The sequence below is a fragment of the Alternaria atra genome (assembly GCF_907166805.1).
Source record: "Alternaria atra isolate CS162 genome assembly, contig: 23, whole genome shotgun sequence".
In the NCBI taxonomy this organism is placed as follows: Eukaryota; Fungi; Ascomycota; class Dothideomycetes; order Pleosporales; family Pleosporaceae; genus Alternaria; species Alternaria atra.
The window spans coordinates 2603594-2618300 of NW_025091321.1; the positions used below are offsets into that span (position 1 = coordinate 2603594).

General features: G+C 50.8%; 6 protein-coding genes across 6 annotated transcripts; 3 read left to right on the forward strand and 3 right to left on the reverse strand.

Moving 5' to 3' along the window:
* Nucleotides 1-125: 125 nt before the first annotated feature.
* Nucleotides 126-1343, forward strand: ALTATR162_LOCUS4436 (uncharacterized protein; the record flags this gene model as incomplete). Its single annotated transcript, XM_043312047.1, has 1 exon — nucleotides 126-1343. One exon carries the CDS (start codon nucleotides 126-128, stop codon nucleotides 1341-1343), a length of 1218 nt encoding a protein of 405 aa, XP_043167982.1.
* Nucleotides 1344-1412: 69 nt separating this feature from the next.
* ALTATR162_LOCUS4437 (uncharacterized protein) lies at nucleotides 1413-3891 on the reverse strand (the record flags this gene model as incomplete). Its single annotated transcript, XM_043312048.1, has 3 exons — nucleotides 1413-3369; nucleotides 3424-3739; nucleotides 3801-3891. The coding sequence occupies 3 exons, from the start codon at nucleotides 3889-3891 to the stop codon at nucleotides 1413-1415; spliced, it is 2364 nt and encodes a 787-aa protein (XP_043167983.1).
* A 723-nt stretch (nucleotides 3892-4614) lies between these two features.
* ALTATR162_LOCUS4438 (uncharacterized protein) lies at nucleotides 4615-4988 on the reverse strand (the record flags this gene model as incomplete). The annotated part of the gene is made up of 2 exons (XM_043312049.1): nucleotides 4615-4799; nucleotides 4856-4988. 2 exons carry the CDS (start codon nucleotides 4986-4988, stop codon nucleotides 4615-4617), a joined length of 318 nt encoding a protein of 105 aa, XP_043167984.1.
* A 3216-nt stretch (nucleotides 4989-8204) lies between these two features.
* ALTATR162_LOCUS4439 (uncharacterized protein) lies at nucleotides 8205-10076 on the reverse strand (the record flags this gene model as incomplete). The annotated part of the gene is made up of 3 exons (XM_043312050.1): nucleotides 8205-8546; nucleotides 8599-8655; nucleotides 9546-10076. The coding sequence occupies 3 exons, from the start codon at nucleotides 10074-10076 to the stop codon at nucleotides 8205-8207; spliced, it is 930 nt and encodes a 309-aa protein (XP_043167985.1).
* A 520-nt stretch (nucleotides 10077-10596) lies between these two features.
* ALTATR162_LOCUS4440 (uncharacterized protein) lies at nucleotides 10597-13176 on the forward strand (the record flags this gene model as incomplete). The annotated part of the gene is made up of 1 exon (XM_043312051.1): nucleotides 10597-13176. One exon carries the CDS (start codon nucleotides 10597-10599, stop codon nucleotides 13174-13176), a length of 2580 nt encoding a protein of 859 aa, XP_043167986.1.
* A 453-nt stretch (nucleotides 13177-13629) lies between these two features.
* ALTATR162_LOCUS4441 (uncharacterized protein) lies at nucleotides 13630-14289 on the forward strand (the record flags this gene model as incomplete). The annotated part of the gene is made up of 2 exons (XM_043312052.1): nucleotides 13630-13976; nucleotides 14064-14289. 2 exons carry the CDS (start codon nucleotides 13630-13632, stop codon nucleotides 14287-14289), a joined length of 573 nt encoding a protein of 190 aa, XP_043167987.1.
* Between the last annotated feature and the right edge of the window lie 418 nt (nucleotides 14290-14707).

A 14707-nucleotide genomic window follows, 5' to 3' on the forward strand; every position in this document is an offset into this window, starting at 1 on the left:
CTTAGGCTGGTGTACATCAAGGAGCAGATTTTTCGCCTTCCACCCGGGCGCGTCTTGGTACAAAAGGTTGAGCAGCGACACGGCACGTCTGCACGCTTCTCCCTCCCTTCTCACCTCTTTGGACCATGATTACAACAACGTCCCGCACACAGGCAGCGCCTGTCAAGACTAGGTTCACTGCTGTGGCCGACGATGTCAAGCCGACTCCAATTCCAGACGTCAAGACCCTGAAAGATGCTATTCCAGCAAAGTGCTTCGAGCGCTCTATGATCCGCTCCTTCTCTTACGTTGTTCGCGATCTCATCATCGTGAGCGGACTCTTCTACTCTGCCGTCCGGCTCTCGCAATTGGACGCTTCGCCCCTTATCACCGTTCCCCTTTGGGCCCTGTACAGTTTCGTACAGGGGTGCTTCTTTACCGGCCTCTGGATTCTCGCCCACGACTGTGGTCATGATTCCTTTTCCGACAACCTTACCGTCAACGCCGTAACTGGCTGGTTCCTCCACAGCATCTTGATGGTGCCATTCTTTAGCTGGAAGTTCAGCCACGCACGTCATCACCGCTATCACAACCACATGGAGAAGGACACTGTTTTCGTCCCCCACCGAAAGTCCGAAGTCGCCGCCAGGACCGCAGAGCCTACCATTATGCAGAAAATCATGGACCACGCCGCTGCCGACACACCACTCGTTCAAGTCGGTGCTCTTATCTTCCACCAAGTGCTTGGCTGGCCCGCTTACATCTTGATGAACGCCGGTGCCGGACCGAAGAGCCTGACCAAGAGCGACCGTGCTTCCGAGTCCAGGTACAAGCAAAGTCATTTGGACCCGACTTCCCCCGTTTTCACTCCGTCTGAGGCACCATTCGTCGCGCTGAGCAACGTTGGACTCATCCTGACCATGAGCGCAATTTATCTCGCCTCGAGGAGCGTCGGCACATCGACTGCTCTCTTGGCCTACGGTCTGCCTTACCTCTGGATGAACCACTGGATCGTCGCCATTACTTACCTTCACCACACACATGAGAAGGCGCCTCACTACGAAGCCGAGAACTGGACTTTTATCAAGGGCGCTGCTTCCACAGTCGACCGCGACTTTGGCTTCATTGGTCGCCACATCTTCCACGGTATCATTGAGTACCACGTCGTCCACCACATGTTCCCACGTATCCCTTTCTACCACGCCGAGGAAGCCACGTGGGCTATTGCTCCTCTTCTCGGTGAACGCTACATCCAACAAAAGAGCAACTTCTTTGTCGATCTGTGGCAGAGCTTCACTACATGCAGATACGTTGAAGAGGGTACTGGTGCGCACGCTGGAGGCTTGGTTTGGGCGAAGAACTAGGCTTGAAAGTGCTTCAGTTCCATGTTTACGAATAGATTTCCTTATAGATCAATGCTGTCATAGTAGAATCTAAACCAAAACCACAACTTCAGCTACTGCATGCAAGTCTTTCGCACTGAACCCCGCTGCGAACCGAACTGGTCCTGCTGGAATGACCCATGTTTTCCTGTCGACATCCCAGAAACTAATGTCTCTTCTCATTAGATTGAACGTCACTGCCTGCGTCTCACCTGGTAGAAGATGTACCTTGTCGAACCCTCTCAAGACTTTCACAGGCGTGCCGGGAGGGGTAGTGTCCTGGGGAAGCGATACGTATAACTGCGGTACAGCGGAGCCAGCCCTAGCTCCATTGTTCGTAATGTTCACCGTAGCTACAGCGACAACGGTCCACAGATCTGTTAATCCACCCGGTGCGAGGCCTTTGGACTGATCCGGAGTTGGCGTCAAAGGCATGTCACCAAGCGCGACATCCAGTTCCTCGGCCATTGCAAAGCTAGTATACGAAAGTCCAAACCCGAACTCGTAAAGTGGGTCCAACCCTTCATTCGCGTCGAAGTGACGATAATCAATCATCTGACCCTCGACATAATCGGCCTGCCATGCATCTGGGTCTGTGACATTGCCGGGCAATTCCACAATAGGTGGGCCGTAGTCCTCCGCAGCTCTCGGTATGGAATACGGGAGACGACCGGACGGTTCCACGTCGCCCCAGAGGACATCAGTAATGGAGTTTCCCGTCTCTTCTCCTGGATAATGCGCTGCCAGGATAGCCGTCACGTTCTCGTTGTCCGCCCAAGGCATCAAAACAACACCAGGGCCATGTGTTATGACGACGGTGTTGGAACACAGCCTTGCTGTACTCTCTACTGCGAGAGTAGCATTCCACTGCAAGTCGAGATCAGGCCGATCAGAACCTTCCGTTGCGTAAGCCTTGAGGAACACCAAGCAGACTTGCGGTACCGGGTAGATTGAACGGAACCTTCCGTCCGCAATCTCGTCGTTATCGAAGAGCCACTGAGCGCGTCCACCCAGAGAATGAATCTTGCTTCGAATGGCGTCAAGCGGGGTGACGAGGCTAGTGTGTCGTACCGTTCCAGATCCGCCGCCAATGTCAAGAGTTCCCATCTGGTAGCCCACTGCAGCATCGCCGTCGCCCAGGAAGACGGAACCGATTGTTGGATCGGGGAGATCATTACCAAAGAGGCCAAAACTCGTTTCGTTTGATAAGGGTAAAGTGCCTTTTAGATTCTTGAGTAGCACTGTGCCGGCCGCTCCCAGCTCCCGAATGCCTTGGGCGTGATCGGCACGAACGTCCAGAGCAGGCACGTCAGGGTATGATGCTGCCAAGGGTGATTGATGACCATAGATGTAGCTGAGAAACACAGGGCCGCTAGCAGGATCCGGGACGGGGAAATCCTCGTCTTGGCCCAGCCGGAAGTAAGGCGTCATGACTCTTGTAGCCATGTCGTCAAGACGGGCGGATGAGACATTGCCTGCTTCGATGGCAGCAGCGAGCGAGTCGCCGAAATAGTAGATACCACTAGGACTCGTGGTTCCAGGCATCTCCATATCTAGTCCTGCATTTACTGTTCCGACTGTCGAATGCGTAGCTTCCCAGTCCGAGACAATGTATCCTGGGAAGGCGAGTTCCTCTTTGAGAATGGTATTCAGTATCTCCGCGTTGGCGCAAGAGTAATTGCCGTTGACACGATTGTAGCCACACATGACAGACGTTGTGCCTGCGTGAACAGCATTGGCGAACGGCCAGATGTAGAGCTCATGAAGCGTCCGGTCGTCGATGTTGGCAGATATGGCTTCTATTACAGTTCCGTCTTCTCGGGTAGAAAGTGTGCGTTGGGTTTCTTGTTCGTTTCCGATATAGTGCTTCGACGACGTCTGGACACCGGCTCCTTGTATGCCGAATATAGACTCGTTCATCGCAACACCGGCAAGATATGGGTCTGGTCCAAAGCCCTCCCAATTGCGTCCGCCTCGAGCATGACGACCCATGGGTCCAGCAGATGGACTGTATCGTGTTAGCAATGAACTCGATGTATCTGAGTCGTGAAGATGTACGTACCCAAGATGGACATGTGCACCCTTTGCTCTAAACTCTTGTCCAATGGCCAGTCCGCGTTCGTACATAAGTCGCCTGTCCCATGTGGCTGCAACCGTGATACCGGAAGCAAACACACTAACGCCGTCTGAACGTGCCAAACCAGCTGGGCCGTCGGATAGGCACAGACCGGTGTAGTTAAGTCGTTCAATCGCCGCGAGCGTACCTACACATGGAAGAGTCGGAGAAGAGCCATAACTACCAGTGACGAGGCCGATTTTCTCAGAGGTATTGAGTTGGGAGACAAAGTCTCTAGATTGTTGCAATGCTTCAGTCCAAGCTATGCAAATCGGTCAGCTGGGGCTACTATCAGAACATGTTTGGCTCCTTGAGCAGCTTACAAAGAGGGGTTCGAATATGTGCATCCACAGCCCATACAGAACGCAGGGGTATCAAACTCGAAACGAATACCAAGGCCTCGACGAAGTGCATATTGCCGAGTCGTTGGAGACGTGAGGACTAAAGTAGTGCTGTGAAGCTTTGCGAATGCTTTCGACACCTTTAAATACCAGAGCAGCACGGCCTGTATCATCGCAAGTAGACGAAGATGCATGCGAGACCATACCGTTCATACGTCGTATATCGTATACGATGCCCTGATCTAGTGATTGGCCCGGAGATATGCCGGACACTAGCGTCGCGATGGCATTGGTCGCTAAGGAAGCGCTAGTCATACGCGTATAGCGAAGCAGTACAAGAGCTGTCATGTGCAGCTACACTTACAACAGCGTCCGCGTATCGGATGCCACACAGAAGGTAATTGCATGCTCTGTTTGGTAATTGAGGTGATCGTAGGCCTGGTTTAGTATTCAGCGGCAAATTACGCAGTGCGTTCGGAGGGAAGCTTGGTCGTTCGGTACACGTACGCCTATCAACACACGCCTCTTTACCCTCAGGAACTTAGGACTTGTACGCACGCCTATACCGCAGATTAGCTGACGTAAAGACGGTCTTGATTCAAAGTATAGATATTGATCTGACGGCGATGTCGTCTGAACGAAGCTTGTGCGGTCACATGCACAGCACAAGCTCAAGCGACAACTCACTATAAGTCAAATGCGGCTTGCAGCGTGTGCGATAATTCATTGTATTCAAAGCACAACTATGTATTGCGATAGAGATGCTGATGATTGTCTCGGGTATACGCGTAAATATTTAAGAGGTTTGACCACCCTTCTTTCCAGCCTCGACGGGGTCGACCTTGCCGTGAGCGAACTCTCCCTTGGCACTGCCACCAGAGTTTCCTGAAGAGCTGTCGGCTGAGCCATCAGATCCAGATCCAGAGGTGTGTCCACCCTGCTTTCCGGCCTCATGGGGGTCGACCTTGCCCTGGGCAAACTCTAGATTGCATGTTAGCGATCATGGTTGTGTACTTCGAAGAATCGTGTCGACTTACCGCCAGTGCCGACGCGCTTGTCTGGGGTACCGTCCTGCTTGAGGCCGCCGTGCTCTGTTTGCCAGTCAGTTTCATGCGAAGTAAAGAGGTGGTAGTCTCCCTTACCAGTGGGCTTGTACTGGGAGTCCGCCATGTTGATGATATGTGTTTGAAGTTGGAAGTAGTTGGTTGAATGTCAGATGTTGATGAGAGTGGATTGATGCTTGTGTGATACAAAGAGTGCTTTCAAGGCAGGTACTTATACATCAACGAGAGACCTTGACATATTTACCACGACGTCAGTACATCACCACAAAGTGTAAGCGCGTCATTGTCCGTTTCACGCGTCCACCTCGCGTACGCGGCTGATCCTAACCCTTGGTAGACGGGCCGCGATCAGGGTCAGGAACAACGATCCATAGATCTCATGGATCGATCTAGGTCATGCCATTCCATGCTACACTAGGTAATGGATGATGCAGAACAATGAGCGGTATGGGGATCTTCAAAGATCACGATTGGAACCCCTGAACTTGGTGATGGTCTTGATGTCATGATATAATCATCAACGTTACGCCCTTGCGCTAGTGTGATCCAGGAACACCGACAATTCGGCAATGCGGCAGATCGATCGTACATTGCATGTGCGCTTATGCAGGTGTTGGAAAAGCAAAGGGTGATAGTGTTAGTGCGGGGAAACATCAATGACGGATGCTGAAGTAACATGCACGCTGAGCACACATCAATCTGATCAGTGCGCGCATGCCACATGCGTAAGAGGCTGGCCACGCTATGCAATCGGAGATTCCTCATGAATTGTGTCCCATGTCGGATTGACGTAAAGATTGCTTTTTGCGTTGGAACATATGATGCGCACATCGATGCCGGGTACGGTTTCGACAAGCAAGGGGTAGATAATGGGTGACGATGATCATGGGTCATCGTAGTATGTTGGTAAGTGCTGGATGAGATCTTCACGCATGTAGGTAAATTGCTGGTTACGTTCTTATTGTGTAATCTATGATTGCGCAGTGTCCGCTTCGGCGTAGCATCTAGACTTGTTATACACGATTCGATATGGTGTGGCTGAGCGGAAGGTCGACATAGGCGTCTTTGTGCGTGATGCGCCCATTTTCTTCTTATGGCTTTGCGCCGCCCATCGGTTATTATTTCAGGCCGCATGAGTAACCCAACATGTACGACGTGCTCCTATCGACGATAGACGCGTTGAACTACGTGGGAGACACGTGAAGCCGGAGCTTCGATCTCAACACCATCAGTACTGCACGACGTGGGAAACTCAACTTATCCTGCCTAGTCTCTTCAACACAAATGCGGAAGGTGCTGGCCTAGCAGCCTTGCTGAATACCTCTTCCCACAAACCATTGGACCTAACCTTCAATCGTGTATGTTCGTCCTGCCATATCCAAACGCCATAGTCAATCGTACCAAAAAAACATCTTTCGCCTTCTAATGCGCTCCAACTGCTGGGCTCGAGTGGTTGCATTCAGTGCTGTAAATTTACCCAGTATAATTCGTTGGTAAGAACTTGTACGCGATGCGCAAAGAGAGAGCGATACGCGTTGCGTCTGTTAGCTGTGACCCTAAGAGAGGAGAGACGCGAGCTGAGATGGGCTGATTTATAACAAAATACCCATACTTAGGCACATGTTTACGCTGAGATGTAGAAGCAAGGGCTACACAGTAGCGGAACAGGAGGCACAGTGCGAGAGGGATAGTATCCGGACTGGGGTGATCAGCGTGAGGAAAGTTCAGTGTCAGTTCGTTCAGCAAACAGAGCACGCGTTAGCACATGGCGTTCGTCAACTCATTGGATCGCAAAACGTCACTGTTGGGGTCGGTATGTGGCAGTTCACCGTCACTTGTTGAAGTCGGACTGAACGCAGACTTCACAGTGGCGAATGGGGCATGTAAGATGAACATGCTAAGGCGAGCAAGCAAAGGCGCGGTGTAGGGCTGGCAAGAGCTGAAAGGAGGTCGGTTAGTGGGGGAGAATGCTGTCGTGGTCATTTTAACTAGGGCGCTGCTGTTATAGGGGCAAAAGCCGGTTGTCGGTTGTTCGCACAGAGTAGAGAAAATAAAAGCTTGAAGGAAATAACGTATAAGAGGATTTGATGATGAGGCTGTGAAAGGCCGTGAAGTCATGAGCGTGCGTCGCGACAGTGACGGGTTGCGGCGACATACGTCGACGTTGTGTGGTATTAATGTAGTAAGAAGAATCGATTGAACGATAGTCGAAAATCCAACTTACAGAATTCGTCATCATACCCGCTTTCGCCAACCCCGATTACTCTCGACTATCCAAACTAGGTCAGAACTTTGACGAAGTTGTGCAACTCGTAGTTCAACTGATCAGCTGCCTCTAGTTGGACAAAATGTTCTGAATCTAGCGTTCTTACACGCGCAAGAGGCGCGTACGGGAGCGTGTTGTTCAAAGTTATACTTGGGGGAAATATTGGATCAAGGTTCGCGACGACTATTAGAGGGGGTTTGGTGATGATTGGCGACACTGACTGCAAGGCTGGAAGGACTTTAGTATACACCAGTCCAGGTCAGATATTGTGAGAAGGTTTTATTCGCTGTGCCGGGTTGATTGACTCCAGGTATTATTGATTTGTACCATCTCAGGCCTCCGGCAAGACCTCTTTAAGCCATTATGATCATTCTCCATTGTTCTTTTACTACACCGGTAATGTAGGTGCCGCCACATGGTGCTTGTCTGTATTCAGACAGCCATTCCTCGAGTCTATCCAGGGGTGCAAGGTGTTCTTTCTGGTAGGTCGTATTGTTAGTGAACCAAAGGATGTAGGCAGAATCGAGCTTTGTTGACGTTAACCTTCGATCCGAAAAGAGAACATGAAGACTACTTACATTATTGTCATAGGCCGCAGATGCTTCCTCAGCGAGAAATAGATGAAATACCCGAAGACAGGGTATTCGATTAGCGCATTGTAGCACGATAAGGTATCGAGCAAAGTCAGGAGGCAGGTGTTCGACCCGCAATCGGATAGAGGAGCAGAAAGAAGTAGTTCGAGAGCAATCGCTAGAGTGAAATTGAAGAAAGAAGCTACCTTTCTCTCTTGAAAGGTTTTCGGTATATATACTGTCCCTCCGATCACGTGTTATCCTACTACACCACAGCATTTATCTGGTTATTCAAAGTCTCAACGGCTGCCAGAGGAAGGTCACCATCAGGAGCAGTGTAACCTAGGGTCAAAAACGCAAGCGCATGCAAGCGGTCAGGGTTGTAAGCTTGGAGTGTACTGAGCGCTGCAACTCCGCTGAATTTCAAAGCCAGATCTTGGTTTCCTAAACAGAAACAGTGAGAAGCCTTCTCGACTTGGTCAACTTACAAGTCATTTCCTATAGCCACAACCTGGCTTACTCCCTCACGATCTAACAGGTTCACTAGTTCGGGACCCACATTATCCAGTCGATAACTCTCCAAGTCATCTGGCTTGTCTGTACCGCCATAGCCTAGCATATCTGATGCGATTACTCCATAGCCATGCTGGATGAAGTACTCAATTTGATTCGCCCAGCCATAAGACGAGTCCGGAAAGCCATGTACGAAAAGCAGATAGGGTTTGTCAGACTCTGACGGTGGAGAGAACACGTAGCGGTAAGTCCTTCCTGAAGGTAACTTCACACTTCGCACATGGTTCGCGTAGGAGGTATTCGCAATATCGATCTTAATTTGGTTAGAGGTGTATTCGCAGAGGTTTACCGGGAATCTTACTCACAGTATTGGTTTTCAGATGAATTTGACGAGAATCGTTGCGTGCTTGGAGAGCCAAGGCCTAGGAGATTGTCAGTGAAAGAGGATTCCAATTTTCTGATACTTCAGGAAATTGCCTGAACGGAAGTATGTATTGCTTGTACAAACACAAAGATGCCGGTGAGGACCAATCTGCAGTGGAATAAAATTTCGAAGTAACTTTACTGTGCTTGACTTTGGGGATCATTTCGAGACTGTGGTAAGTCTGAGTGATGACGATCGTGATGCGCAGAGTACGCAGCACGAACACTGTGAGAAAACCTTATGTATAGCTCATGCCCTGGTAACAATGCTAATTGAGATGACTTGGCCTGTAAGACACGAAATGGATGGGCAAGATACTGTAGCATACCGCCGTAATTATCTAGTCTTTTTTTTTGGTACTTGACACTTTACCAGGGGAAGGACCAGGTAAACTCGGCTGGTTCTGTCAGATCTAGCTTATTGATTGGTCAAGACGTCACTAGCTCTAGTATTCACCTGTGTCAGCTTTAGTATCCTGTTCGCTAATCGCTTAGCTAATTTGTATACACTAGCGTGCGAAATAGTGATCATACTATAGTGCGTTTACAGCCTCTGACGCATATGGGTTCCAGGGAAGCGATTAAAATGACGCCTTGATACACTCAGAGCTCTGGATAGCACAATGGTGAACTGATTCGTGGACGAACATCCGTATCACATTGGTGCTAGCGGTGACGGAGCTGCCACAACATTCCAAGGCATTGTGATGCATCAGTGTAGTCGGAATCATCAATCGAAGCATACAAGCAAGGCCATCTTTCTCCACTAGCGCATTTTCTGTCTTGTTCAGTCGCGACCAACACTTACAACAGCTCAATTTCTTTCTAGCAACATTTCCCACACAATTTCAAACCTCCAAACAAACTCCTTGAAGTCAGTCTCGCGCACCCAAGACCTCCAGTCTAGGTCATATAGAAACGCAAGCTCAGTCTCTTGAATAAGATAAAATGGCTTATCCAAAAGGTATTCCATTGTCCTACGCCATATTGCGCCGTCGCAGATATTGCCATACGCGATTTTGATCGCGACACCTAGCCTGATAGTCTCATCATAAGTCTGCATACTGCGGTTCAAGACTCGTACCTTCAGAAGCAGGAAGAGAGCGCAAGGAACAACGTCCTTGCTTATCGCCCCGCTTTCACTACAGTTTTCAAGCCAGCGGGTGATGCGCATGCAAGTAGAGATCATGAGTATGCTGGGCTGGAGTCGTTGTTCCAGTGGGTTGACGGTGGCGAGGAGTGCTCTTAGTTCGACTTCCGTTGCAGTAGACATGATGTTGTATAGCAGATTCGGAGGAGCGTCGCTGATGAAGCCTGCTAACTTGGTCAAGTCATATCCTAGGTAGTATTGTTGGATATCTGTGGTGGGCACACTGCCTGGACTTGAACGTGGGGTGAGTTCTAGACGCGGGACTGGCATGGTTGACATGTGGCGGGTGCTTTGGTGACCTATCGTAAGTGGGCGAGATTAGCCTGGAGTAATTTGGAAGTCGCTGAGTAGAGTGTTTGTTCCCTGCGCTGTGAGTGAATCGACCGCGTTGAGCACGAATAGAGCCTTGGGCGGGTTTTCAATCTACCGATACCTGCAAGGAATCCTCATCGCTATGTTCTAAGGAATTAGCTATCATTTCCCCAATAGCAATCAAATCCCATGACTATAATTCTCTCTCTGGCATCAACGCTTGCAGTGATTCTGTGAGGATCATGTTTCTTGTTGTTACTCCTCTCAGTTGCACGCCACCAGAAGAACTGTGGCTTCGAGATACTCTGATGGAGCTCGTATCTTACTTCGTACAGTGGTAGTTGCCGGAAGGATGGTGAAACAGTCGCAATGGAAGATAGAGTGAAGGTCAAACCCGCTTTAGGCTAGATCTCCCGGCACTCCGCAGCTTCCCGAGGTCGCTCCCCGCATGTGCGTCTGCCCATCCTCCATTCACCCAATGGCTGTGCCACTGCCACCTGCTTCAAACCTCCACGCCATCCTCCTCGTTACTAAGTCGCGCTCACTCGGTCCCCGTCTCGTCTTCCACTATCCTCCTTTATCGCCGTCAGCAGCCGCTCTCGCTGCGGCGAAGGACCCAGCTTGGTTTCGGCACGACACATCCACGGCCAGCGTCGATTCGCGAAGCTCTGATAGCGATTGGGATAGCACCACAGACTCGGAGGATGACAATGACGTCGAGATAGGCAGTCGCACCAGTGGCGGCCGCCGATCGGGAAGAACCTTGACCGGTCGTGTGAGCGACAAGGACAAGCTAGGATCTGGGCTATGGGGCAGACAGGAGACCATCGATGAGGAGGATGCGAATGACGACGACGATGAAGAGAGTAACGGGCGTCGAGGCAAAGGTGGCGACCATGACTGGGACACCGTGCTAGGCTTCAAGACAGACGCGCTGGAGAAGATGCTGAGCCCAAGCAAAGAGTACAACAAGAGGCGCTTCGAGCTGGGTGTTGAGAGCATCGTATTCTTGGGCGCGCCAATGTTCGTAAGGGAAGACGGGCTATGGAAGAAGGCAAAGCGGAAAAAGAAGAAGCGGTCAGATCAGCAGAAGCTCGAAGACGGCGATCTGGTCAAGCATCTCACCAGCGCGAGCGACGATGACGACGCGCATTCACCCGAACCACCCGCGAAACCCGCCCAAAAGTCTTTTAGGATGCCTGCAGGATTCGAGCCAGGCTATGGACATGGATCTATATCCAGTGGACCGTCAAACGCACCGTCAGAGGCTGGATCAGACGCGCCAAGCAACTCGACAAGTCACGACAACAACAATCCTGACATGACCATGTTCAACGTCGTCTTCGTGCTGAATCCGCCAGCGCTGGAATACCAACAGCGCGTCAAGGAGATGTACGACAACGTTACGCGCAAGTACGCCAAAGCACTCAAGTATGAGGAGGCGCGGTTCCAGTACGTATGGAAAGAGTCCAAGCGCATCATCGATATCAAACAACGGGCGAAGGAGACGAACGAGTCTTTGACGGCAACATGGCGCAAGATTGTCAGCACATCCCCGCTTGCCAAGTCTATCGCTATCATGTTCGATGCTATATCGCACGACAAGATAGCTCACATCCACTTCGACGCGACGTTCAATACGTCTTTCCAGATCCCACAAGCCGACTCAACTCCATACCTCCCCACTGCAATTGAACCCCAGATGCCCGGGCTGTGGCTTACGACCTCGAACGTTATGCTAGAAGACGACGATGCGCCCATGACACAGCATGCCGCCCTGTTGCTCCTGGAGGACGCCGAAGTGCTGATCAAGGACCTGGGCGGCGACACTGGTGGCAATGCCGCAGCCATCGCATTCTACATTCGAAACATCGTACCCACCAAATCGCTACTGAAGATCTCGAAGAAGCACAACATATCAGCGCATGATATGGAGTACATAGCAAGTCATCTTGTCTATTGGCGGCGCGCTCGTCTCATCGCCCCCTTGTCACCACGCGACACGTACATGGTCAGCCCGAATGCCGACATGACCGTTCTTCCAGCTGCAATATCAGTGTACGCACAGCGCTTTCCTACCTTGCCTACACTACCCAAAGTCCTCAGCATGCTTTCCGGTACACCTCGGCCATACAGAACCTTCATACCTACCGCTGAGCATCGCGACGCCTACATGGAGATACTCGCTTGGCTCATGCGCGGAGGCTGGGTTACACAGTTGCGCACATTCGCTTGGGTACGGATAACACCTGAGATCAAAGCGCAAGTGGCAGCAGAGATTGAGCGCGAAGAGCGGGTCAAGAAAGCTGAAGAGGCGCGCAGAGAGTTGATGAGTGACAACGACTCGGTAGCCAATAGCCTGCTCTCCGACAAACGAAGCAGCCTGCTTTCCTTGAACTCTCTGAGGACCTCATCACCTTTGCGTCGTACGCGTAAAGATGCAGATGAGGAGATGGAGAACAGTACAATACTAAGCCCGCGACTCGGATCGACCGCCATGTCGCGCAGCGCTTCTGCTCGCTCTGGGTCAGATGCGGGTAGTACCAGCAGTCAACGCACAACGATCGCGCTTAACCCTATGCAAAGAGCAGAATCGCCATCTCACCTCGGGCTTCGAGACGTAAAGCCCCATCGCCCGTCGCCGCTACATTTAAAACCTACCTCGCCGTCTCCATCACGCAACTCAATCGTCTCACTCACATCTCCGGTGGAAAAGCTCGCCCCACCGGACCCTTCTTCCTTTACGCATACCACCATTTTATCGCCACAAAAAGCATCGTCTATCGAAGCGCGTTGGCTTGATAAGATCGCCCAGACTTTCGAAGAAACTGCAATCATCTCCACGAATCCCAGCCCACCGAAGCATGTGGACGGCGGGTTTGGTGGCATAACCGGTAAAGAGTTGCGCGAGAGCTGGCCAATGTTGCTAAGGCATTTGGACGGTAAGCATGCGATTGAAGATGTGTCGGCTAGAGAGGGAATTAAGCGGAAGAGGGTGGCTGTGCTTTTCAATGCAGTCAAGGAGAGAGGGTGGCTGGTCATTGCCCGGCATTGGTGAGTGTGCGGATGATGCGATGGTGATGTTTGATTCGATACCCGTGCGCTGAAATATGGCTCTCGCTGGAATCCATAACTCTCTCGATTCTTTAGTCCCGTGCGATATAACCAACATTTTTGCTGCGTTTACGTTCTCGAATTTCAATGATAGGCTGTATTCGGATGGTTTACTGAAAAACATGGTTGATCGATCGCGAACCATGCGACGTCTCCTCTTCAAAGATAATTCTCAGCAATGCGCATCCACGGTTCGCTCTCTCATCGACTTTTCTACAATCTCATAATTAGTGTCTAAGCACCCCTCACTTTGCCTTCTTCATTTCTCGTCTTCACCATCACAATCTCCACCGTAAGTATTCTTATATGAGCTGCATGTGAGATATACACCGACAACGTGCACTAACATCCAGCATTCCAAGACAACAAATCATTTTCATCCCCAACAAATACCAAGATGTACAAAGCCTTCGTCAGCATTCTGGCTACGGCGTCCGTTGCTCTTGCCAGCACATCCCCTATCATCACTGCCGAGACCGGAGCAACCGGTGCTACAATCATGCTTCCCTCGTCTCCTGCGGCTTCCTCGACGTCAAGGGGAAGCGCAATTACCACCACCGCCGCGCTTCTCGTCACCAGGGCTCCCTCCGTGGACCCTACGACGCTCCGCACTGTCACCCATCCCCATAGGGATCCCCGCGGCCACGGCGGCTATGATGGACCGTACTCCAATCCCCGGTATAGTTTCATATCTGATTACGACGGCCGTATCATCACAGAGAAGCTTTGGATCCCAGCTACTACGTAAGTGTCCTTCTTTTTGCCTTTCCATCCGTTCATCCATCCCGGTGTTCGGGTTTCGAAGCGAGAATACTAACATGGAGTTTATAGTCTTGACTACCACGGCACGCACCCGCTTACCCTTCTAGAAAGTAACAGATGTCCCAACTGCGATCGTGTTCTTGATCCCTACGATCAGCAGCGCTACAATGGGCGTTATGATGGGGGTCGCCATAGCTGGGATTCGGAGGACGATGATCTCTATTGGGGTAATAGGGATACGGGACTTCGCTTCGGTCCGGAAAACCATGGAAGGCCTGGGCATGATGGGCATTGATGTTATGGAATGCTTGGGCGATTGTATTGAGTTTCCATAGACGTGATCTTTAAGTTCAGTAAATTGCTATTCTAATTCATCTGCGTCTAGTGACATGTGACGTCGGTGTGTGTAAATGTGAAGAACCTTAGTATCGAGGTTCTCAACTTTGGGTTTACAGGTTCCGTGTTACATTAAAGATCTACTTTACACTTGCTACCTTGTAAATGGCTTCTGCATTAATCTGACCTGTGCGCAACGACTCAGCGGCAGCGTATCAAATGTTCTTTTATGAGAACCTCAGCACCATGGATGACCTAGAAAAGGTGTCCGCTGAGTTCCACGCTAATAGGCACATAGCCCACCGACAGCGAATACCTCCACGGTAGGTTATAGACTCCATCCTGGTACACGCAAGTTCCTTGGTAGTAGCCAGTGC